Genomic DNA, 27,300 nt, shown 5'->3' on the forward strand with positions numbered 1-27,300 from the left:
ATCAGGTCCCTGCACAATCGAATAATTGAAGCTACCAATGCAACTTGCCAATTAGCTTCCACAAAGATATACCAACAATATAAACCTACTAGAGAAATTAGAGATACTTTAAGAAATTATCAAGCAGAATGTAGAAGGCATCTTCAAACAAGACAACCACCAGCAGCTACATTGCACCGATTAAGGCAAGAATTAATTAACATGATTAGTCAACACAAACGAGACATATGGAAATTTTTAGTTCTTCAAGCTAATCAATATAAACGTGAACCAGCAAAATTTTGGAGTAAGATCCGACAACTTTTAGGGGGAAAGCACAAGGTTCCTAACCACTTAGTTCATACCTTCACTGATGAAGATGATGAAGATGTTGAAATTAAACTTGACGATCCACAGGACCAGGCTAATTTGATGGGTGAAGTATGGGAGAAAATTCTCTCTCATAATAACAGTCGTCAATTTAATAATAATCATTATCAGTTAGTAAATGAATGGAGAGATGAGAACTTGGATGATCTACAACCACTACCTACCATCGATACTTCAACTCTTGAAGATACCCACCCGCTTACTAGACCTATTACATTACTAGAGATAAGTCAGGTTATTGGAAGAATGAGAAATAGAGCCCCTGGCCTCTCTGGAATAACAATGAAACAAATAAAGTACCTACCTAGAAATTGCAAACAGTCCTTGGTAAATATCTTTAATGCCATCTTGGCCTCAGGATATTTTCCTGCTGTTTTTAAGACTGCTAGGATGATCTTTCTTGCTAAGCCCAATAAAGACATTCACCAACCTGGGAACTATAGACCTATATCTTTACTTGAAGTCACTGGAAAAGTTCTTGAGAAAGTCATTTCCAACAGATTGAATTACTATATGGAGTTTAATCACTTGTTTACTGAAAAACAATTTGGCTTTAGAACACATAGAGGTACCAACCATGCAATAAATGTTATTTTTGACACTGTAGCAAGTCTAAAACAGCAGGGCAATCTTGCCTTAATTGCCACCAGAGATGTTCATAAAGCTTTCGATAGCTTATGGCATGATGGCCTTATATACAAACTCATTGACCTACCAGACCATAACTGGACTTTTCTCAGAGTAATCTATAATTTCTTAACTCAAAGAAAAATCATTCCCACCTTTCATGGCAAGTCGACAGAACCTTTTATACCGACGGCTGGTGTCCCACAAGGTTCTTGTCTCAGTCCACTTTTGTTTAACATTTATGTGAATGACCTTCCTCAACCAGAGTTTAATGACACAATTGTGACACAGTTTGCAGATGATGTTATTCATGTCGTCTCATCAACTCCAGTAACAGGAAAATACAAGTATGAGAGAGTCATAGAAAAAATGAATATTGAACTTCGTCGAACATCTAATTGGGAGAAGAAATGGAGAATTACGACTAATCCTGACAAGGTCCTTGTTAGCACGATAGGATGTTTTGCATCAACCATTGAAGATAAAGGGGGTATCTCCATCAGAGGTACACCTGTAGCCATCAGAAACCCTAACAAGATCTTGGGATATGAAATAGACAGGCTGCTCCACTCAACATCTCATGTAACTAAAAAGATCAACACAGCCAAAGCCGGTCTTAGCAGACTCTTTCGATTCAATCAAGCCCCTCAACATGTCAAAAAACATCTGTATAAAATGATAATAAGACCTATACTTGAATACCCTTGTGTCCCAATATCATTAACAACAAAGACCAACATGCTACGGTTACAAAGGGTCCAGAATAGAGCTCTTCGATTTATTACCAATACCAGGAGGAGAGACAGAGTTAAAATGGCAGATTTACACACACAACAAGATATCACTGCCATAAATGTACGCCTTGACACCCTAAAAAAGAAACAACTTTATACAATGCAAGAACTATACATGCCAGATAGAGAACATCCTATACAAGTGATAAATACCACCGATTACACCATCAATACTCCACCTCACAGGACTCAAAGAATGACTCTCCCACAGAGGGTTCGTCGTTTTATTCATAAAGATGATTACCCTCGACCCATGATTCTGAGCAACTTACCTGACGAAGAAGATTGGATACTACCAGAACCCTTCTATGTATACTGAAAAAATCATCGCCCCCAATTAGGGAGACATCTTAAATAACTTTCTAATGTAAAATTATGCTATTGACTATGGTTGGACACCACCATTAAGAAGCTATTGTCACGAGCTCATAAACTGGCCAGAAAATATTGCCTTTCCTGTCGTATAAATATCCGTTGTGCAATCGCGAAAAAAAAAAAAAAAAAAAAAAAAAAAAAAAAAAAAAAAAAAAAAAAAAAAAAAAAAGCAATTGCAACTTGTATAATTACAACCAATTCAGAGTCATGCACTTATATACCTATTATATTTATGTGACTCTGATGGGTTAGTATTATACCTCTTAAAAAATAATCTTATCAATTCAAATACACTTTTTAAATTACACCAAAGTGGTTGGGCCACTTACCTTTTATATCCTACCTCTCCCCCCCCTCCAACCCTCTTCCAATATTTCCATCCTTACCCATCCTTCTTCCTTCCCCATCTTACCAAAGCTCTGGTCATTAGAAGCTGAATATATATTAAGGGTGGTGCCTGTAATGACAAAAACTAATCTTTCTTAACTAAATTCATTATATATATATATATATATATATATATATATATATATATATATATATATATATATGCAATAAGATCACAGTAAACAGGTGATTTCAGAATATGCAAAACAACCACTGTGAAAGAATAGAGAAGTTCCAAGCGCTTTCGTGACTACTCACATTATCCTTGATAATGTGAGTAGTCACGAAAGCACTTGGAACTTCTCTATTCTTTCACAGTGGTTGTTTTGCATATATATATATATATATATATATATATATATATATATATATATATATATATATATATATATATATATATATATATATCGAATTTCCAGTCTTGCAATATATTTACATTACAGTTTTCAGACTTCGCTGGTGTTGAGTATGGTTTTCCCGCAGCAGTGTCTAGATGCAGTGTTCAGCAGCAGCAGCAGCAGTGTCTAGCAGCAGTCAACCATCATACTGATCGTTAGGTTCCCCTGATATCTCTTCCCCATGATGACTGTCTTGGTGAAACCGTTCACTGTCGGGGTTCCATTTAACAAACTGTACGTAGAGCAAAACTAAGTTCGGATTTGAATTCAACTTCCCAAAATTACTTAGAACAAGTGTTTTTAAATGTTAAATGAAGCTTTTGTTGGCCACTGTATAATTAACCGTTTATGTAAAAAGGGGTAATGACGGAGAGGGAGGGAGAGAGAGAGAGAGAGAGAGAGAGAGAGAGAGAGAGAGAGAGAGAGAGAGAGAGACAGGGGAGGATGGATGGATGGGAGGGAGGTTGGTTGGTTGGTTAAGCGAGAGCAAGAAAGTGAACTGAAGTAAAGTTTGCTGTTACCTGGAACCAAAGCGAAAGAATCACCTCGGCCAGTTCTCTATCTAGTCAAGAAATCTGAACTAGTGTACAGTTAAAACCACACAAGAGGTGTGAGCAATGGGTGGTTTTATATGACGACCCGTCCAGTGTGACAGACTTTCTTCAGCATTACCAGTCCATCTCTATTTCCTTCTAAAGATCACACCAAAAGATGCAACATTCAAGTTCTTCATACTGATGATGGGACGATACCAAAACTTTTACCGATACCGATACTAAATTTTGCACAGATACCATCAGAATTAGGCGGTACCAATACTTTAGCACACCCCTACTCCACACCTCTTAAGAAACACACATTTCGTATCCTAAGATGAATATGGAAGCAAACAGGTACTATGTACGTGTGCAGGTACTGCTAACAGCCATGAGATGTGCTTTAATACTGCAGTTTCTTGGCTGCCTTGGAAGCAGGGTTCACCATACATACAGTGTGTTACACTGAAGACTTAATCTTCTGTAAGGAACTTGACCTTCTGTCCTCTCAGATAGACTGTCACGGCGACGTGTTCAAAATGACTGCATCGAACACTGCCAGCCGACCGCTGCATAGCCTTATCTCTCTTGTGACCGTCGCACAGCACTGTCTCCCTCTTATCTGAGTCTTGTGGTAACTGAGCTGCTCCCAGGGAGAGATGGATCGCACACAGCCTGGGCTCCGTCTGTCTGGCTGAACGCCCGTTTGGTATTATCAGCGCCAGGCACCGTGTATAAGGCTATATGTTTGATGCAGACGGCCACGGTGTCCAATATCTTAGGTGGTATCTGATCTGAAGACGACTGCACCTCCCTCAATCTCTCTCTCCCCCTCCCCTGTCCCTCCAAGCGGACGAGGGAAGAGTGGCGGGGAAGTACAGGAGGAGGAGTAAGGAAATGTACAGAGAGGTTAGAAAGAGAATTAATAAAGGAAGTAAGATGAGATGAGAGAGAAGGAAAGGAGGTAAGAGTTACGAAAGAGTAAGAAAATATCAGAAAGGAGGCTTGGGAAATACGGGAATTGAATGGTGTAAGAGAAGATGCGTATAAAAAAAGGGCAAAGAAAAAAAAAACTGACATGAAACTGGAGAGGTCTGGAAGAAACCGGACGGATCATCCAAATGGCGCTCTCTGTGGACCCGGGTATAACACCAGAGATGAGAAGCATTGAGGAACACCAACGGCGACTGGACGGCGCCGGGTCACCATCTGGAGAAGACCCGGGCCGGAAGTACCGGCAAATCTTTAATGAATGAATGAATGAATGGCGACTGGACCACGCCTACACAATAGGGGACAAAGTTAAATAACTACTGAGTGGATTACATCAAAATATGGCTTGACATTACATCTCACAAAGATCCAGAAACAGAAACACTATGTGCTCTATGAGCGACCATCTTGAACATATTACTGAAGAGACAACTGTCAAAAAAATAAATAGGGAATGTAGTTCCAATATTGAAAAGGGGCACACAGGTGGGCGGGACCTGGAAATGACTATTCCTCTTCCAACACGACTCGCTTATTAAGGTATTATTAGACATATGTTATGACCATCATAGACTATGCAGCACCAGCATGTAGCCTGCACCTGATCGAACATAAAAAAATCAAGACCATTCAAAAGCCGGCAACGAATCTGGCATCGTTAGTGAGGAAAGATATACAAGGAGACACTTTGGGAACTCATCCTGACAATCCTAAACGAGAGGACGTTCAGGAAGGGATATGATCACGGTGTATAAAATACTCTGGTCAAATACATACACACACACACACACACACACACTCGAGTCAGAGGTGTCCATCTTCGCAAATGTGAAACTAATGAAGAGAATAGACCAGGAAAGACTACAAAGAGATCTGCATAAGCTGCAAGATTGACCTGATAAGTAGCTACTAGAATTTAACCCCAGAAAATGAAAAGCTATGAAAATCGGAGAAGGGGAAAAAATGACCGGAAATAGTGTACAGGCTCGGGAAACCAAAGACTTCAAACCTTCCTGAAAGAGGATCTCTGAGCATATTTCCCAGTATTTCGCCTGATACACACACCTGAATAACCACTGCAGCAAACGAGAGTCTGGCAAACTTAAGAGTACCCTTTGGAAACTTCTTCAATGAGGCATCTGCTACTTTATACGCGACATGCGGCGGTCCCATCCTGGAGTTAAACATGTAAAGCTGGAAAAGTGCAAAGGTTTGGAACGAAACTAGTCTCAGAGCTGAGGGGGAGGGGGTATGACATAAGAAAGGAGAAGCACTGCTGCAGGTCTACTGGCACATGCTAGGAGGGTGCAAGAGTCTATGAGGAGAGGCTAGAGGAGTTAAATCTGAAGACACAGGAGAACAGAAGGACAGAGTTGACATACCTGGAGAGGGTTTCGGGGGTCAACGCTCCCGCGGCCCGTTCTGTGACCAGGCCTCATGGTGGATCAGGGCCTGATCAACCAGGCTGTTACTGCTGGCCGCACGCAACCCGACGTATGAACCACAACCCGACTGGTTAGGTACTGACTTAAAAAGGTCTGCCATCTTCCTTGCCCCAGGGGGGGGGGCTCGTAGGAATGGCAGTCTTGTGAACCGCAGGTGGTAGCAGGCTCTGGCTCTGGCACCTTCCCCGCCCTAGAAGGGCTCGTGGGAATAAGAACATAAGAAAGGAGGAACACTGCAGTAGGCCTGTTGGCCCATACTGGGCACGTTCTTCACAAATCCAATAGTGTCCACCTTAGTGCGTTGCTGACTTTTTTTTTTTTTTGAGGAACTGACAGAGCGGACAGGAAGGGCGTTTGAGAGGCGCTGGTCTCAGGTACACGAGGTCACAGCTGGAAGTTTAAAGCACAGATGAGTCACAGAGATGTTAGGAAATACTTCTTTAGTATTAGAGTGGTCAGGAAGAGGGGCGACCTAGACAGCGAAGTGGTAGAGGCAGAATCCATACATAGCTTTAAGATTAGGGATGATACGGCTGACACAGTCAGGAATAAAACAAGTAACGGCCCGAAGAGGCTGGGTCAGGAACTGAGACTCGACCCCGGCAACCACAATTAGGCGAGTATACACACAACTCACCAATACATCTTTTATGAACCTCAGATAATTCAGCAAACCATTACAGTGGAAGTTACTTCTCTCTTTAAAAACATCTGTGAGTGATGAGAGATTAGCACTCTTGAATATAATAATTAGCTTTGTGTTTAAAAGACGCAGCACGTGCGTAAACTACACTTGCGTAACCTCACCTGCGTAACCAACCCTCACACACGCAATATACCATCACAAGAATTATGCCAGTTGGCATACCATCGCGAATATACTATCTGGGAGGCGTCTATCGACGCAAGCGAGGGGGAAAAATCTGCGATATACTGCCTAGGGGGAGGAAAAATGCCGAATATACTTACTGAGCAAACACAATATACCTTCAGTACGGCACTTGATATATTACGACAGGTGGAAGGTAGGCTACAAGAGTGTATATGGCTGCAACAGAGAAGCACTTAACAGGGGATGGAGGCTCCAGCCTTCACTACTACGCTGCCCTACACGGTGTAGTTTTACGTTGTGGATCCAATCTTAAACTCGCGTACTGATGAGGCGTCGCAGCCTATTACCAAAAGATTGTATCCTTGGAAGCGTAAATAAATCAGCCCCAGCAAACTTAGCAAACTTATTAATGAAAAATATGACCCTATTAATGAAAGATTGATTTTTTCCTGAATGAAATAACCGATCTTACTAAGGAAAATCGAAGCCTACTACTGGAAGATCCAGACCTATTTAATGGTTAATGTAATCTGTCCACAAAGGATCTGATCTGATAATTTCCTCTCAACTTGGTAAGTTACAAGTTGAGAGGCAGGGTCAGGAGCCGAGACTTGACCCCTGCAACCACAAATAGGAGAGCACACACAAAAAAAGTGTGCAGGCTGGTTATTAATACATTAACGGGAAAGGGAGCGCGGAACACGTAGGGAGTTATACAGTCCTTGGAGAAATGGGTAAGCAGATCAGTCTAATGAAAGATAAGTTCATTTCCTTGGATCAAGAGCTCACCAGCATGACGGCACCTCTGAGTAGTGTAGGTCAGTTATACCAACGAGACTAATCTACCTCTCAGACGTCTATCATGCAAGTGAGACCAAGAGCTAGAGCTCCCTCCCACTGGCATTCTTAAACAGCCACTTACAAACTGGTGATGACACAATAAGTGACTGACGCATAAGTAGTGGCTGACCCATAAGTATCAGATACATAAATTGCCGATACATAAAACCCAGGGAGACGCACAATACCACACACCTTTTACCTCCCAGAAAGCAACACCTCTGTCTCCATCTCGCTTGGCACACCTCTGCAGAATTTACGCACCATGAAATACCATCTGGTTTATTTTCTCCCTGAATTTTATCCTCGTCGTTGTAAATATCAGACATTCTCACGCTCTAAAGTGCATTTCCCCGGCGGGTGATAACACCTCCAGCCAATATAGCAGCCTGGTGGAGGGTCCTGCTCTCGTAACGCCATGTTTCCTGCCGCCACGCCTATCTTACCCAGTCGCAAACCTTTAAAATGAAAGAATTTTATGTGTGAAAACCTAATTAAGGGTAACTTTGAGACCCCTTTATCAAGGTTTATTAAGGGTAACTTTGAATCCCCTTTCAAAGTTTATTAAAGGTAACAGACCAGTTAGCAAACTTATTATTACTATAATCAAAAAGAAGCGCTAAGCCACAAGGGCTATACAGCTTATCAAACTTAATTAAGGTAAGAATAAAGTTAATAAAGTTCTCAAGTTACCTTTAAATAATGAACTTTAAGTTAAAGGTAACTAGAGACCCTTCTAAAACTTTATCCAGTTAAAGATAACACCCTTGACGTAATGTTGGAAATATTCATCACTTGAATATATACTTCCGTTATCTCTCAAAGGAGACCTTGATGATGGTAAAGGGTCCTTGATTCAAGGAAGTGGAGTTAACCTCCCTTTCCTTGGATCAAACCTGACCGCCTTCTATTCCCCCAGGCACTAGCCATGTTTACCTCGTCATATTCCACCACACAGGATGGTTTCACACTAATAAAACTATCAGCCTGAACTGGGACACCTCAGTAAGGCGATGAGGATATCGACAAGTATTCCACTAATATATGGGTTTAGAAGCAACGACAATGTCGTTCCAACAGAGCTGGAGTTACTTGGGCAGCTCTATTCCTCCCCATACACAGGTAAAATGAAATTTGTAAAGCTGTCTTAGAGGGAGACAAAAACAAATATAATTACGTATTAATATATGTATGCACAGTGATGAATGGTTTTGAAAACCGACAGTATTATGTTAATTCCGAGAAACCTATTGCATATATAACGAAACCAAAAACACTTCACTGTTGCTAAGCAACACCAATTTAGGCAAACCAAGGAAGAGATGGACAGGAGAGAGAGAGAGAGAGAGAGAGAGAGAGAGAGAGAGAGAGAGAGAGAGAGAGAAGGATCTAGGGGAGGGAGGGAGGGGGATCTAAGGGAGGGAGGGAGGGGGATCTAGGGGAGGAAGGGAAGGGCAACAGCAGAGGGGTCTTGGACGCCTTCCAGACATTGACGTCATTATTGCTATACCAAGTTCATTAGTCAGGTGTGTGTGTGTGTGTGTGTGTGTGTGTGTGTGTGTGTGTGTGTGTGTGTGTGTATCTCTGTCTGTCTGTCTGTCTTTGTGTCTGTCTGTCTATTCGTCCGTGCTTTGACGTGCGAACAATCATTTATGCACAATTTTAGTTGCAAGATAACGACGAATCTCGTGCACGTAGACTAACTCACAATTGTTACATGCTGCTTGGTAAGCACTTGTTTGTTTTTGCTGATACATTTCGTGTGGTTTCTGTACAATCTCCAATAAATAAATAAATAAATAAATAAATATATATATATATATATATATATATATATATATATATATATATATATATATATATATATATATATATATATATATTATGCAAAACAACCACTGTGAAAGAGTAGTGAAATTCCAAGCGCTTTCGTGACTACTCACATTGACAATGTGAGTAGTCACAAAAGCGCTTGGAATTTCACTACTCTTTCACAGTGGTTGTTTTGCATATTTTAAAATCACCTGTTTACTGTGATCTTATTGCATGCATATATATATATATATATATATATATATATATATATATATATATATATATATATATATATATATTATAAAATGTCGTGCCGAATATGTAAAACTGGTCAATTAGCAAGAACTCATTTAAAATTAAGTTCTTTCTGAAATTTCCTCTTATACGTTTAAAGATATATTTTTTTTCATTAATGTTAATGTAAAAAAAAATAATTTTGCACCAAAAGAATCTTAGAAAACTTACCTAACCTTATTATAACAAGAGCAATTTATTTTAGCCTAACCCAACTAAATATATTTTAAATACGTTTACAGTAATTTAGTACTAAACAAACACAATCAAATATATTTTTTTCGTATAGTTCAGAATGATTTTGGCGAAATTATTGCATACACAAATTTTCACTTGTCCTATATGGCAAGATGAGCGTTGCTATTTAAGCCAAGATCGCCATTTCTCCCTATCCGGCCCGGCAATATATATATATATATATATATATATATATATATATATATATATATTATATATATATATATATATATATATATATATAAAATGTATGCTATAGGTCACCTCTTTGAGAGAGATTTATTAGTTGCTGACGTGTCTTTTTTGTCCCGTTTCAACTTTGAATCAGTTTTTGTTAGCGCTATTAAAGCCAGCTGGTACACCAATCTGAATAACCCACCTTCTTGACGCAGAATGTGGGTATTAAAAATTCTGAATGCTCGAAAGATAAGATAGTCCTTTCTTGATTCTCAACGAATGGTTTCGAAAGTGTATATAGTTAAGTGAAAGATTTATTTCAGCATAATAGTGTTTGTTGACAGATGGGTGACATGATACAATGTTTGTACAGAGATGTTTGACATGATACAATGTTTGTACAGAGATATTTGACATGATACAGAGATGGGTGACATGATACAATGTACAGAGATGGGTGACATTTGGTTATGCATGCAAAAAGCCCATGGTTATACAGAGCATTTCGGGCAGGTGGGTTGGTTTTCCTAACACCTTCAAGTGTGTTTGAGGTTTCTTGATTAATACATCCAACAAGGGTAGGCTGTTTCTGCTTCCATTCTGTTTTCAATTTAATGAATGGGGGATATATTAATAACCAAAAGATAAACCCATAGGGGTCATTCAGTTCCTGAATACTCTGAGGTAATCAGGTTGGATAAAAGGAAGGGAAGAACGTGTCTTAATTTCTTAGTTCAAGATCCCTTCACTGGCATCAAGAAACTCTCCTGGAAGCTTTACAGGGGATAATCGGCTCAGTTTTTCTTGTTACTGAAATCATATTTCAAGCCTCATGTTGTGAAAACATCATCAACTTAGTTATACCAGATCATGTTTGGTTTAATTTTTCTGGTGCTGTTTATCCTTGAGGCACTTGCCGTTGAGGAAAGATACATTTCAGTGAAGCTTGCTGGGAGCCAGTAAATTCGGTCAACAAGAGTCAGGAGACAGGGCCAGGAGCTATGAATCGATATATGTGAACGCAAATAAGCAAAAAACAAACTTATGCACTCGCTCGCTCGCCAGCACATGATCGCACTGAGGGAACAAATCCCTCGACGAACTATAAACAGATATATAGTAGAGCTCAGAGAATCTCCAAGTGAAAATTTTAACTCTTCCTCACAAAGTCAGGGAATGACCGTACTCACTTAAGGTATTTCACGTGAGGGATATTGTTGGTCTGTCTCTGCCTGTGTGTCTGTCTGTCTCCCTCCCCCCTCTCTCTCTGGCCAGAAATACCAATAAATTTCAACAATGTTTGGGTGGTGAGTACACAAGTTGAGCCACACAAACACGTGTATCACAAGGTATTTAGGAGAAAGGAAGAGTGGGGAGAAACTGGGAGAGTAGGGGGAAAAGGAGCTTGAGGCAAAAAACGGGGAGGATTAGAACAAGATTTTGCTTTCGTAGCGGGAGAATCCCCTGATAGGCGAAATGTATTCTCAAAAAAATGTCCCCATACTCGCTTACACGTCTTTCTCACATATTCATTGAGGCTTGACAGCCAATCCTACGTCCATTATGTGTTTAGTAGTACAAGAGCATGTGTATACACACAAGACCTAGCCACTAGGAATTAAAACGATAAACAGTAGTAGATCTTGGTATACGTTTATAATTTACATTTTTATCCTTCACAAGCAAATTCAGAATAGTTTCTAGCCAAGTGAGAGTAAGTCAAGCGAGGCGCTATGCCTAGGTATGGTGCCCTCGTCTTCTTCCCCCGCAACACACTGCCTGGCTTAGAACTCCTGGCTACGTTAGCACTAGCCAGGCACGTTACCAATGCAACGCCCCCACACTGCCGTCCCACATCAAGTTTAACAGTACTCCATGCCAGCCCTCAGTGTCAAGTAACGTTTGAAACATAAAACATTCAAACTATCATGAAAACCTTGACTGCCCACTTATTGAGGAATACAGAGATAGTAAAACAACCAGTATATGTCAAGGTATCTTACTAGCCAAAGATAAGAAGCCCCATAATTTGAGCAGGCATCTAAATTTACTTAAAATAAAATAATGTAATATATAACCAGATGTGTTCTTGTTGGTCTTCTTAGAGTCTAGGAACTAGACTTGTTTCTATACATAGTTTAGCGACTGGCTGCTTCGGTGGCAAAAATCCGACATGTCAATGGATAATCAAAATTTACACTGTCATGAATATAAGAAAATCACAGACCGGGTGGAGTTCGAACCCATGGCAGGAGAGTCCTAAACCTTACAGGCTAGTGTTTACAATCGTGTTACAACGATTTCGTGAGTCATGAGTTTAAGAGTAAGAAACACGAGGAAATTGTAGTGGACTGGCAGTGACTAGACCTCAGACCCAGGAACGTGTAACTTACTCTCAGACTTGGTGCCCCTCAAGGGAGGTTCCTTGATGCTGGTGAGGGGCTCTTGATCTAGGGAATTGGATCTGTGCTCCAGTTCCCTGAATTGAGCCTGAATGCCTTCCATCTCCCCCCCCCCCACATGAGCTGTGTAATCCCCATGATTATAATAATAATAATCAGACTTGGTGCGTCATGAACAGGTGTGGTCATTATTACTGCTTCTCTCTCTCTCCTTACAGGTGTCGTGGATTCGGTCACGTGATTTGACAGTATTAGCAGTGGATCAGCTGACAGTCACCACAGACTCCAGGTTCACTGTAAGTAGTGTATGTGTAACACTATATGTGCATACTTATATAAATAAATATATGTATATGGTAACAGTTCTACAATTTACCGATAATATGTATGTAAATAAGACACTATCCGAGTTATAGCATTTTCTTAAGACATGGTGTGGTTCAGCAGGAACCTCAGAGAATAACACAACATAGTGTAGTGGCTGGTGAAGAGGAGAGACCAGTTGAGGTGAAGCAGCAGGTGACTGAGGTTTCATGTAACGGCCGGCTGGTTAGATGAGTTCAGGTGGTCGCGGTGTCAGGTTCAGGAAGGATAAATCTCGCTAAGACTTCTGAGACTATGAAAGATTCAGATTTTTTCTCAGCAGTGTTTGTCCTGGCTATTATTACTGATTCTATGCATAGTCTACTACGACAGTCTTCTTGATCGCCTCTAGGAAAAATCATAAGGTGATTGTGGGTGTTGCCCAGTAGACTACATGCTTTATTCATGTCGTCCCTACGGCATGCATGTTCCCCGATTCGTGTTTAGGTCCCTGAAAGTTTCTCCTACAGAAACCTCTCACATACGCCATAAACTATGATACTGAACGCCAACGCTACTTTTCATCAGCTTCCCCATGCCATCCTATAACTACTAGTGTTCTTTACTGCTTTAATACCGGATTTCCTTCCATAACATTTAGTCGCCTATTATTTGTGTCTTCCATCGTTCTCACAGCTTAAATTCTCAACACCTACCTTGGCACTCTCTCCCTCTGTAATGTAGGGATGGAAGAATTTATCTGTATTATGAAGACGGAGAATAATGTACGTGAAAATGGGTAACGGCAAATAGCCTCTATTAGATAATGTCAAGTGTTCAGAGAAGCCTGGAGATTATTCCCGAGAGCCTCTTGATTATTCCAAAGGGCCTCAGAGATTGTGTCTAAGTGGCCAGAGAGAGCCTTTGAGATATGCACAAACTTAGGCAAGTTCTGCAGCATGATGTGCGTGTATTATGCTTATATTCATACTGCTGAATACTTTAAATTATGCTAAATAATTTGATTACACTAAACGAGAAGTCTGACATCTTTCAGTGTTAATCTGCGATTGTGAGTCAGATCCTCGAGGGCTTTACACTGTGGGTTTGGCTTCAAAATGAACACTTATCCTATAAAGATAAATATTGCAAAAAAAAAGTCTTGAAACCCTATTTTTTGTTTTGCAATTCATGTCGGCGACTTCAGATTTTACCGATAATTGTCAATTTGCCTATTTTGGTTAACTGGTGGCCGTAGTTGACTCTGGTATGGTTACTGTTGATTGCGTCTTAGAATAATAAGACCCACTTCCTGGTTTGCTCTATTTAATTAGTCATATAATTCAGGCACAAAGCTATTGGTAACTTACCCACACGGTAGTAAATTAGAGGAACCCTCCAGATGTTAATGATTCCTTCCTCTCCAGGTGGTGCACCCTGAGGAGACTGAAGACTGGCTGTTGGAGATACATGGGGTGGTGGACACGGACGAGGGCACGTACGACTGTCAGGTCAACACTCATCCCAAGATCTCCACAAAGTTTCACCTCAAGGTCCTCCCTGACAGAGGTACGGAAAATTTCATGGTCTAACTTAGTTTTTTTCTTCTAGCGGGTATGTCAAGATTTCTCGTCAATAGTCTTGTTAAAAGTACACGGTTTCATTTTAAGGTCGTCCCTAGAGCAATTATGCCATGTTCCATCTCTCAAGGTTGGTCCTTCTTGACACTATCTTTTACCAGAGCTCCAACTCAGTTTCCACTAATGCCAGGAAGAAGACTTTCTGGTGAGTTATTACGCCAGGATAACCCAGGCAGTGGGTCATTTCTGTTGGTATTCTTTGGTTCACACTTATTTGTTGCTAGGTGAATAGAGAGGGCAGGAAATGTAAGTAGACCCCTCTTCCCTTCTTGTATCTTCAAACGTTACTTTAAATTGTTACTATCAGTCAGAAAACAATATGAAATGCATTAGGCCAAACATATGCGACTCCTGCCACTGTATTCCTATCTTTGTAAAATAAAGCTTCCGTCAATAAATTATCAATACGAAAGCTAATGCTCGTTTTATTTTCAGTAATAATTTGCATTACTACCAGAAAGTTACGTTCTGCGCTGACAGGCAAAGATTCTAGTCACGAACAAAGATTATTTAAATGAAAGATGGAAAATAGAGTTGTCCCACTAAAGACCCTCACAGAAGTCACGCCTGCCAGGCAGCAGCTGACAACTTGCACAAAGCGACTCAAGAAATCGTAATGACACGATTGCAAACAAACCATACCCCCGGCCGGGATTGAACCCGCGGTCATAGAATCTCAAAACTCCAGCCCGTCGCGTTAGCCACTATACCTAGTTGGATGAATCTTATTGTGGCTAGCTGGTCTAGTGGCTAACGCGACGGGCTGGAGTTTTGAGACTCTATGACCGCGGGTTCAATCCCGGGCGGGGGTATGGTTTAACTTGCACAAAGTCTGCGAATATAAAAACCCACCAGAGCTAACTGTTAGTTTTATCTTGTCTTAACTAACTGCACTGCTACCCTTCCTCTCCACCAAGCGTTAATATCCACACAGTTTTTCCCCAGTGTTGGTGCTTATAATGAAGTTTGTCAATATGAAACACCCACTCATCAGTGCACGCACATTTGGAGACTATTCAAAGAAATCCTTCAGCAATTCAGAGCAAGCTTATATAAACACGTAAAAACGTAATGAATCGCAATATTTATCTCTAACATTCTACAGTAGTATCTTACCATAGCTTGTTGCTGCTGACACATAGCGCAGCAAACTTACAATATTAATGAATTTTACCTCAAGAACCTCGAATTTGCAGACTTTCATTCAAATGCCACGTGAGAAGGGGCCCGGTAAATGCTCTGGGGCCCCTTCTCATTTGACTCTCGCTCTTCACAGAGCCCAGTCTTTACTACCCCCCACTTATACAGCTACAGCCCATATTTTACTCTAGAACCCAAGTTAACAAGGGTAAAGGCTAGGCAATAACTGGGAAATTTGCTTGAAGGAATTAAGTGAACATCGTAGGGTCAACAAAACAAGCATGTCAAAAGGTTCAAATTTATTCTGTGGTATCTAGAGACACTTGGGTCCAACTTCATTGATTCTATCCCCCGTCAAAAGATATTTTTTTTTTTTTTGGTTTGTTTTACTAATTTTTTCTTCTAAGCTAAGGAGGGAAGTGCGTCTGGGTATCTGACTATTGCAAATCATAATTATCGGAGGAAAGCGGTAAACCCGTAGGGCTTATACAGTGCCCGGGGATGGGGAAGCAGATTTGATCCAAAGAAGGCGAGAGTAACCAGCTTAAAGAGGATTATATTTAAAAATATTACACCATGTTCGAGGTTTACACTCCTAGTCATGTGATATTCCCCCCCCCTAACACCCACTTTAGGTAGATCACTCCCACAGCACAACCAAGCTCACGCTTGCAATAATACCTCACTCATGCCAACTCTTTATGTTCTGTTTATAAAGAAACGGTAAATTACTGAACATGTCTCAACGTTTTTTGTGAAGGTTAATGTTGATGAGGATCTGTAGTTCAGAGACTCATATCTTTTCATCCCTTATTTTTTCTTCTAAAACTAATCGTATTCTGGAGTAATCGTAATTTTTCTTTGTTATCACATCAACTGTTTCTCTCTGTGGTAGGGTGACTCAAAAAACAAATTCACTATCATTCATTGAAATACTGTAGTTGTCTTGCTAGAAGTGGATATCACAGTTCAAACTATCCTCCGACCTCGAATATCTGCATCAGACCTTCAGTATGTGGGTACTACACTTCCCACCTCCGGAGTCAAGTCCGACTAGCCAGTTTTTCTGAATCCCTTCATAAGAACATAAGACAGATAAAATATTGCAGCAGGCGTACTGGCCCATGCGAGGCAGGTCCAGTTCTCCTACCTAGCCAGGTCAGGTCATATTCACTTAAGGAAGGAGCACGGCATGTGACCTAGTAGCACAAGCTAGTCAGGTTCAACTCACACCCACCCATGTATTTATTTAACCTGTTTTTAAAACTATTATACATAAATGTTACCTTGGTCACACTCTAACAGCATGTCAGTTATCAAAGCATCTTTCATCTGCTTCAATTTCCCATGCTCACACATGCCTGCTTATTCAAAACCTCCTTCAACCAAACCCCCCAATCCCTTTTGGAGTCGTCCCTCACACCTCCCTCCATAAGCCTTACAATTACATACCCTCCATCCTTTCTAAATGACCATCTCTACAATCTCGCTTCCATTTTCTGAATTATACTTTTTATGCCACCACACCGTCTTCTGTTTTCTACGTTCATGTGATTACCATTATGTGAAAGAAGTGTATGCAATGTTCTGCCATTTATAAATGACTTACAGCTTCCTCGCGGTAACATACAAATACCATAGCTCACACCCATTCAAATAAAATGTCTTGGCACCACTATGGTACATTTCCGCATTTTGCCTACACGGATGAACTTCCTTATACAAACACAACACTTCATCCACTTATTTTCCCCCCTTATCCATTTTAAGTTCAGCCTACACTTTCATACACCCATCTGCCGACACATCTCCAGAATATATAATCTTCAATCATTCCCTCCAGTCTGGTGCTCAAGATTTCATTTCTTTAACTTTTTCTTTCTTTGATAACATTGCTCCCTTTTTTTTATGCTCACGTTCAACTTTTTTTACATAGCCTCCCAAATTCTGCAATCACTCTCTGCAACTTATCTTCACGATCTCCCAAAAGCAGCATACCACTAGCAAGAGCAGCTGTGACATTGTACTTTGGCTAATCTCAGATTTAGGCGAGAGGCTCTAAAACCCAAGAACAGAGATCTGTTTCACAAACAAGCGGAACACAGACTGTACAAGCACACAGGCGAGGTACACATCGCAAGAGTACGCTTGAGGGTGCGGAGAAGCGAGCCTGCTGGTTTTATGGAAAATTAAAAGCTACACAATCCGTCAATATTAATGTAGAACAGGAAGAACCTGTCTCTCGTAGTGAAATTTTATCGAACGAGGTCATGAGGTGTACATAAATGAATACTGAGGAAAGTGAGGTAATCAGATTGAGGCAGGTTAAGGTTAGATCCCATTTCCTGGATCAAGAGCCCTTCACCAGCATCAAGAGACATATCCTGGAAGGGGGTTGTCATATTACCAAGGCTCGTGTCTAGAGATTTTTTTTTTTAATAAAATGCTTACCGCCTCTCATTTTCTCTTATCATTATTACTACTATTATTCAGATAATTATCATCATTGCTGTTAATGTTTAGATAACTATTTTTTATGACAAATAACCCTTTTGGGTTTAACGCTTAAATTAATAATTGTCCTTCTTGCAGGGCAAGTGTCTATCCTGGATCTTCCTGTGTCAGATACTGGCGTTATCTCTCAGTCTGAAGGTAAGTAGGTGGCAGAGAGAGGGATAGAGAGGGGAAGAGAGGGAGAGGGAGGGAGAGAGACGGGAAGAGAGACGAGAAGAGAGGGAGGGAGAGAGGGGAACAGAGGGAGAGAGAGAGGGGGGGGGGGAGGAGAAAAGGCTGTGGGCCCAGACAAGTTGAGTCCAAGATTGCTGAGATGATGTGCAGACCAGCTAGCAGCACCTCAAACTCGCATCTTTCAGCACTGCCTAGTACAGTGTAAATAGCCTTCTCTGTGGAAAGAGGCAAATGTAGTCCCTGTTCACAATAAGAAGAGCAGAGCAGAAATCAGTAACTACAGACTAGTGTCACTCCAGTCAATCGCTGACAAGATCCTCGAGACGATAATCCCAAGACAAATGAGAGTTTTTTGGCTACCACTCACTACTTTGTGACCGTCAATATGACTTCGGGAAAAGTTACTCTGCTGCTGATCTGTTGTTAAACCTCTCCACTAAGTGGCACCAGTCACTGGATGAATCTAAAGTCAGCTGTGTGGTAGCCCTGAACATTGTTGGTGCTTTCGACCGGGTGTGGCACCAGGGCCTCTTAGTAAAACTTCAAGGACTGGGAATTGCAGGCTCTACGCTATGTCTCCTCAGTGATTACCTTCATGGTAGATTTCTAAGGGTAGTTCTCAATGGAACGGAATCAGCAAGACATCCTATTGGGGCAAGTGTTCCATAAGGAAACGTGCTGGGACCATTGTTATGGAATGTCTACCTCCTCTCATCTGCGACTGCTTGACAGAGTAGAGAACAGAACAAAACGTCTCATCTCTCGCCTGGACCCATCCTGGATAGATCTGTCATTTCAGCAGAGCTTTCAACACAGGAGGGATGTGGGTGGCCTTACTGTTATGTACAAGGCCAATATTGTCAAAGTACCACACTTGGATCCACTTCGACGACAGCGTGAAGCAAGCTTCTATACCACAAGACGAGCAGAAAGCAGCAACTTCACTCTGGCTGTACCCTTCTCCAGAACATCACTTCATCTGAGATCATTTATCTCAAGGATAACTCGAGTATGGAACACATTCGAACAGCATTATGATGTCAACGAGATAGTTGATCAAATGAAAATGATGGCCCACAGAAGGCTCCAACTTCATCCTGTTCCCTACTTGTATGTTTCATAACAATAAAAAATACTTTCAAATGAGCTGATGTAGGTAACAGCTCTTAGCTTGTCAATAACGTTAGGAATCTTTAACTTGTAAATAGCTTGTCAATAAAGCTAGAGATCCTTAACCTAACCTTGTCAAACCCTGTGTAAAGAGAGAGAGGAAGGGGGTATTACTGTTATAGTATCACCCCTACCACCATCACAACTTGCACCACCCTTCCCACCACAACACTTGTACCACCCTTCCCACCACAACTTGCATCACCCCTCCTGCTACACTACAACAACTCGCACCACCCCTCCCACCACAACAACTTGCACTACCCCTCCCAACAAAAACTTGTACTACCCCTCCCACCACAACAACCTGCACTACCTCTCCCACCACAACAACCTGCACTACCTCTCCCACAACAACTTGCACCACACCTCCCACTACAACTTGCGCCACCCCTCCCACTACAACAAACTGGACCACCCTAGCACCACAACAACTTGTACCACTATCACGATCATCACCATCATCACTGTCATCTCACCAGCAGTGGGCGCCCCGGAAGACGACTCAGCGCTGCGGGTACGGGTGCTGGGACAGCGGTGGGTGCGGCTACCTACAGGAGGAACGCTACAGCTGGTGTGTGAGGTATCAGGGAAGGCACTAACGGAGCTACACGAGTACTCTCTCCTCTACAGTGATCCTCTCATTTCGTGGACCCTCGACGCTATCCCAGTCACTTCACTCTGGCCCCATACTAAGGTACCGCCACTTTACATTAAAGAAAAAACGATAAACCAGACCCGTACGGGTTGAAATACTGTCTGCTTGCGTTTGGGAGGACGGAGGATCGAGCCTTCAAGACAAGGAAGGCGCACCTCTAAATATTACTGATACACAGTGGTCATACAACGCCTGGGAAATAAGAGCCAATCACATTCCATCTAAAGGGAAGGTAGCTCCATTTCTTTGGATCGAGAGTCTTTAACCATCATGGTCACTGACTTTTTCATTGTTCTGAAGCCTCGTCTTTTTCAAAGGGACATTGAACTCATCTGTCAACCATGTAGATGTGATACTCGCCCTCATGTTTAACTTCCTCATCTGGTTTATTCGTCTTGACAGTACTTAGCTTGCCTTGAAATGGAGAAAATCACAATACCATGGCTGGAGCAATTCACCATTAACCCACAATAAAGTGGTTGTAACAATTAACCCACAGAACTGTGACGAACAATTCATAACCTACAGTATCATGGCTAAAGCAATTCACAACTAACCCACAATACTCTGGAACAATTCATAACCCAAATACTGTGACTGGAATTGACACTTCACAAGTCAATGTCGGGGACAATTCAAAATCCACAATTCAGTGGCTACAACAATTTATAACTAATCCACAGCCTCGAAATGAAAATGTTATGACTTTTCGGTCTCTTGGGGCCATGATGTACCTGACTACTTGGCAATGGTCTTGTTACAATTTCTAGACTGTGAATTAGTCATGAAACAATGTTACTTATTTGGTGGGTTAATCTTGAGTAGGATTCCACTTGACCTGTGTTAACCTTACAACTATTGTGTTGACATATTTTAAACCATCTACCTGACCCCTATTGACCCGAAATGCTCTGCATGCCTATGGTCTTTCTACATGCACAACTAATTTCCACTCATCTCTGTACAAACGTTATATTATGCTGAAATGAAATTTGTTCTTATATTAAACTTTCTGCTACTTGACCTGAGATTTGACGTGTAGGTTGTGGTTCGGGAGTCGTGGGGAGGCGATGTAGTGGAGTCTCAGCTGGAGGTGAAGACGCTGCATCCTTCTGATGGAGGAACCTATGCGTGTCTTGTGCCCCACGCTCAGCCAGACCGCGTCACACTCACTGTCACACGTGAGTACCACAGCGTTCACGTGAAAAAAGTACTGTTCACGTAGCTTTAAGAGTTGTACAAATGAAGGTAAGATACCGTCATACACGCCTGGGGCCCACACACAGTTATATGGAGAGAGGAAAGTTTTACACTTCACAGTGCTTATTGAGCTTATCACCATAATAGACAATATACAAAAACATGATTACAAACACGCATGCTTCAAGTTTAAAAATGAGACATTAACAAACACGTAAATCTACAAAAGAAAAAAAGCTAAAATATCTCGTGTCAATTTAAATTGCCAGAGGTCCCAACATGTATCCCGGCTTGTTTGAGAAACGGAATGAGGATGTAAGACATGCATGTAGAACGCAATGAAGATTTAAGATAGGCATGTAGAACATATGCCTAGTTTGTTAAAAGAGTTTTACACATGTCTGATTACGTCGGGTTCACCAGTGAGGTCACATGAGTTTACTGGGAGAGATGGCGAGGTGGTTGTATTCACACTGGTTAAGGGGTTGTGTGTCACAAGCATGTTGAGTGGAGATGACAGTGATGCTCTTAACCTATGAGAGATGTATCAAAACAAGGTTACAAAGGTCGCCTTCGCAGATCACATTTTAAAACAAATTTATTACTTGCAGAATCTGTAGAGACTACGTCGAAGTTGGCGTCATCAGACCAGGGCGGGAAATCAAGATACGGAAAGGCCCCAGGAGCAGAGCAGAGTACAGCAGCAGGCGCAGCAGGGAGGGCGGCGTGGATCAGCGGGGCCATCATCCTCCTCCTCTTGCTGGTCCAGGCGGCCCTCTGTATCTTCTACATCAAGAAAGTCTGAGAATTTGGTCTCTCGAGTGTGTGTATGGTAATGCCAAAGGAATACAGAGACGTTTATTTTTTAATCCGTGGTGGAGGCTTCCCTTGAAGTGGTGCGAGCTTCCTGAGGAGATTAATCACGTGCAATTCATATTTCACTTTATGAGAGTTTCAGGGACATTTAGTTTTTTACTTTACAGCAAATTATAAGAACTTCCGACTGTAATCTTAGTGTCCATTAATGGATAATGATTTGGGCCTCAGGAAATGTTTACAGCTTTGTGTTGGGTTGTTCTTTAGGATAACTTAATGTATTGCCTGTGTAGCCAGCTGGTCATGATTCTCAAGCTACCTGTCCCCAACCTGTACTGTACGGGGGACTATATGGTTTCTGTAACCTTAGTCACCTCTACTCCAGTTGAAATTAGGTTATGAAATATATTATTGATGTTATGATTTTCTTCTACTTAATATTAAAAAATCATGCAGATAATACCAGCATGGAAGCGACAGCCGAAGCTATATACACAAAATATATACGTATACACCAGTGTATGTGTGTGTGTGCAATGATAATTATGCAGCACAAGACGTTATTTGAACAATGTTTTGCTCTGAGTATAGCTTTTTCAAGTGTACTTACGAGCAAAACATTGCCCAAAGACTCTGCAAGCTTTTGAATCCAAATCACAGAACGGGTGGGGCTCCAACTCATGGCACGAGTGCCGTAACACTGCTAGGCCAGTGTGCTAACCACACAGGTGTTGGCGCTACTTGTGTGTATCAAACACAGGTTGACGTTGCGCTCTTCAACAACTGCATAGTTGTAAACAACCCGCCTTGTACGATTTTATCTCAGGAAAGACATTTTGAAGTTTGTAATTTGCAAGTTCCTGATGTTCAAATTTTTTCATAACATGATAAATTAGACACATGTTTAACACTTAGGTATCTTTATTGTGGAAACGTTTCGCCACACAGTGACTTCATCAAAAAAAGAATGGTTGAAGATCAGGAATTTGAGGTAATCAGTCACCCAGCCTGGAATCGATTTAATCAGTACCTCAGTTTTGATAAAGCTGCTGGACTAATTACACCAATTTTGATAACACTGATGGACTGATTACATCGACTTAAGTTAAGGGACTGACTACCTCAAACTCCTTCTGATCTTCAATCATTCTTGTCTGTATTGGACTGATGAAGTCAGTGTGGCGAAACGTTTCCACAAATATACACAAGTGCTACACATGTGTAATTCATCAACTTGTCGGTTCTTTGAACTATTTATCTACATTTCATAACATTCATCGCCTCACCATACGCTTATTCCTCTGCAATATATTAAAAAAAAGGCATTAGACCCATTTTGGTCATTCAGCGCCGACCTTTTCAGTATATTTTTTTAATAAATCATCTCAGTTTTGTTTCTTTCACGACCCATTCCTGTTTTAACACCCACAGTTCAAACTACAGATCAGAAGTCATTTTATATCAATATTATACTTTAAATGTATTGTATATTATATGTTTGGGATAATATATTAGTTTGTATATTTAGAATTATCTTAATACCTGGTCATCTGTACTGCGTACTCCGGAAAGAGTAACGTGTAGTATTGTTGGTACATTATTATATTCAAGATTAAGACGTATACCCCTAATGGTCATACAGCGCTTGGGAAATGGAAGGTAATCAGTTTTGATCCGAGGAAGGGAAGGGTAGCTCCATTTGATTATATCAAAGAGGTTTACACAAAGGCAACCCCTACATGAAGGGTTTCTGTATTATATTAACCCCACGTAGCCTAGCCACATGAATAAAACTTTCATCAAGCTTTTACTGGGATGATGTTTCGCTGTGTCGAGCTTTATCAAGAGTAAACGGTTTTTCCAATTAAAGCTTGTAAACGTTATGTCTGTTATTCACTATCAGAGTTTGGTACCCATCCCCCCACTACTAAACTTAGGTCTTGCCAAGCGAGACATTTATTACGACTCTCCAGGAACGTTATCCCGCCAACACAAACAGATCAAGGACACAAAGGGTATACAAAGTGAACGTAGGAAACTTTGGAAGAACAAAAGCGCTGCTGTAGGGCTACTGGACCTAGCTAGTAGAAGTGACTCATGAAGGCAAGTTTATTGCTCTAAGAATGATTCTTGCTTATACGTCGGTGATGATCAAGCTGCCGTTTTCTTGCATAATTAGTATTTCAAATGAACATTGATGTTTCAGGGTATTCGAGTGTTGTGTAAAAGGTATCAGAGTAATGTGGTTTAAGACGAGTTCAAGGCAGGGGCGGATCTACTATGAAACTAATGAAGCTTAAGCTTGAGGACCCCTAATACCGGAGGGCCCCCAGAAGCCACTATAGTCCACATTGCTTAATTTTTTTTGGGTCTACTGTATGAGAAGGGTTTTCTAAAAAAAATAATAATAATATAGTGTAAACAGAAGTTAAAAAATGAAAGGTTATGAAAGTAGGCCAATCGTTGCTGTTTGCGAAGGGGCCCCCATGAAAGTTCAAGCTTCAGGGCCCCAAAAATGTAGGTCCGCCACTGGCTCTAGGTACGATGTTCTAATGTTCTTTCACGAGTTATAAAGATACCAACTGATTTCTTAATATACAACTGTAACACTTTTGAATATTTGGGGTCGCGAGTCAAGTCTGAGCAAGAATCAAAATATTCTTGTTTGGAGCAGACAAGGCATCTTTTTGTTTGTGTTGTAGCATTGTATCAATATTTATGGTGTTCAGTGGTATTACAACCCACGTCATGAGGCATCACTCGGTGATGCAGTAGGGAATCGGTTCAGTTGAAACACTGATTTCGGCTTAAGGTACAAAGTTATGATGTTCCTATTTTGTTTTATGCAATACGGAAGGAAATGTTGTTCCCTTGAAAGTTAGCCTATATAATTTGTCAATGGAGCGAGCGAGGTAGACGTCGGCACAGATTCCGAGTTATTCTTCGGGTAGATTTAAAGCATTTTTCCCATGAAATTTTAGAGAAATGAAAGAAATTTCGAGATATATTTTGAACGTTCAGATTTATTTTTATTATATTCCTGGGGAAGCGCTAAATGTATAAGGGTCACAGAGCGGCTGATTGTTTGGATATTGACATTTTGGAACAGAGAAAAGTCGGGTAAGCATTCAACACGGAAAAATAAGGAACATATAAAATTGAAGCTTGAGTAAATTTTCAGTATTCAAGAATATAAACTTGTTTAATGCAAATTTTCCCGTCACTGAGAAGTAAGAACCAAAAGGTCCTAAATTATCCTCAACAGCAAAGTATTTAATATACAAAATATTAGATTTCAGCTGAATTTTCCACCTTAAAATGCAATTTAGAGTTTTGATTTAAAATAATTTAAAAGAGGGCGACCCAAGAATGCAATGAGTAATATAGTCGATAAAGATGAAAATAGGAGGAGGAGGAGGATATAAAGAAGGAATAAGTAATGAAGAGCAATTTGAGTGGGTGAGAGGCTCTTGATCCAAGGACATGGGCCTATCCTTCTTTTCCTCGAATCGAAACTGATTCTCCCTAATTATCTATGTGATGCTGGACCCTTACAAGTTTAGCGCTTCCCACTTTGATGATCTGTTGGGGTAGTTTATTTTTTTTATTACCCAGAGGGTTACTAACCCAGGGTAACCCAAGAGTAATATACCCAGAGGGTTACTAACCCAGGGTAACCCAAGAGTAATATACCCAGAGGGTTACTAACCCAGGGTAACCCAAGAGTAATATACCCAGAGGGTTACTAACCCAGGGTAACCCAAGAGTAATATACCCAGAGGGTTACTAACCCAGGGTAACCCAAGAGTAATATACCCAGAGGGTTACTAACCCAGGGTAACCCAAGAGTAATATACCCAGAGGGTTACTAACCCAGGGTAACCCAAGAGTAATATACCCAGAGGGTTACTAACCCAGGGTAACCCAAGAGTAATATACCCAGAGGGTTACTAACCCATGGTAATCCAAGAATATCCTCACCAGGGTAACCAGGGTTACCCTGGTTAATCCAGGGTAACCCAAGATTAATCACAGAGGATTAATAACCCAGGGTAACCCAAGAATATCCACAGAGGGTTAACCCAAGACATCAAAACACTGTCTTTATTTCCGAGCATTTAAATGAGGGTAATGATTCAGAAAAAGTCCAGCGTCCGTGTCAACACCACCACCCATGTTTTATGGGTGCGTCGCGTACGTGTCCTGTCATGTATCTGGTGCCAGGTACGGGTCATGTGTATCTTCTGTTACGTAGGTACGCATGTATTTTGTCACGTATATGTCATATACCTGGTGTCATGTGCCTTGTCACGCACGTGTCATAGTATGTATCATGGGCTATGTATAATTCTGAATTGAGTCTGTGTAATGGCGTAGGGATACCCTGGAAACTTCGCCATTACAAGAGGTGGCGTAGAGAGACACTGGACGCTCCCCCTTTACAAGAGGTGGCGTAGGAAGACCCTGGACGCTCCGCCCCTACTAGGGTTCCAATAGTCATAATTAATAAAAGTACCATAAATATTTTTTTTAATTTCATTACCCTTTACCGTCTTTTTCCACGCATGTTTAATATAGACAATTTTAAAAGATCACCGCGAGGTGTATGTCTCGACGTATATATACCGAGTGTTTTAATTCCTAATTTAGTGGTTCAAGTGTATGTGACTGCCGGCAAACAGGTGACATTCAGTGTTAAAGACCCTCTTGTAGTCGGCAGGTTTCAAACTCAATCCAAAAATAGTTTGCACAGCATAATTTGCCAATAAAAATTTATATCCCATTAGTTCCAGTATTATTACACTCACGGAGAAATGATAAACCCGTAAGGGTTATATAACACCTGGGGGGGGATGGGATGGGAGGCATTCAGGTTCTTCCAGGGAAGGGAGGGTAGGTCCAATTCCTTGGAATAAGAGCCCCTCACCGGCACCCAGGAACCTCCCTTGAGGGGTATCAGTTTCAATGCGTCGTGTGTCGGGTAAGAATAACCCATCCAACCTCACCGGTGTATGCACTCTCCATTTTACAACTGCAGAAACCAACAAGGCGACTTCAAAGGTAGAATTTTCTTATCAGGGACTGTTGTTCAAATTGTTGCTACACAGTAACATACAAGACACACCAGATATAGTTGGCTGGTTAACAGCGCTTTAAAGGCTAT

At 41.1% G+C, this 27,300-nt stretch overlaps 2 protein-coding genes across 7 annotated transcripts in view; one reads left to right on the forward strand and one right to left on the reverse strand.

The window, feature by feature from the left end:
- LOC128684676 (uncharacterized) overlaps window positions 1-26,660 on the forward strand; it is a 170,949-nt gene extending 144,289 nt beyond the window's left edge. For 5 of the 6 annotated variants that reach the window (XM_070100862.1, XM_070100834.1, XM_070100847.1 and 2 more), the window contains 6 exons: window positions 12,740-12,817; window positions 14,252-14,393; window positions 18,197-18,256; window positions 19,945-20,159; window positions 21,163-21,301; window positions 21,932-26,660. In XM_070100862.1, the coding sequence (XP_069956963.1) occupies window positions 12,740-12,817; window positions 14,252-14,393; window positions 18,197-18,256; window positions 19,945-20,159; window positions 21,163-21,301; window positions 21,932-22,125 (828 nt within the window). In that variant the 3' untranslated portion in view covers window positions 22,126-26,660. The remainder of the gene's footprint in view (window positions 1-12,739; window positions 12,818-14,251; window positions 14,394-18,196; window positions 18,257-19,944; window positions 20,160-21,162; window positions 21,302-21,931) is intronic. The other variant, XM_070100857.1, reaches the window with a different exon arrangement.
- LOC128684821 (serine/threonine-protein phosphatase 6 regulatory ankyrin repeat subunit B) overlaps window positions 1-27,300 on the reverse strand; it is a 78,930-nt gene that overhangs the window by 12,042 nt on the left and 39,588 nt on the right. The window lies entirely within an intron of this gene.

Source organism: Cherax quadricarinatus, chromosome 5 (genome assembly GCF_038502225.1).
Source record: "Cherax quadricarinatus isolate ZL_2023a chromosome 5, ASM3850222v1, whole genome shotgun sequence".
Taxonomy (NCBI): domain Eukaryota; kingdom Metazoa; phylum Arthropoda; class Malacostraca; order Decapoda; family Parastacidae; genus Cherax; species Cherax quadricarinatus.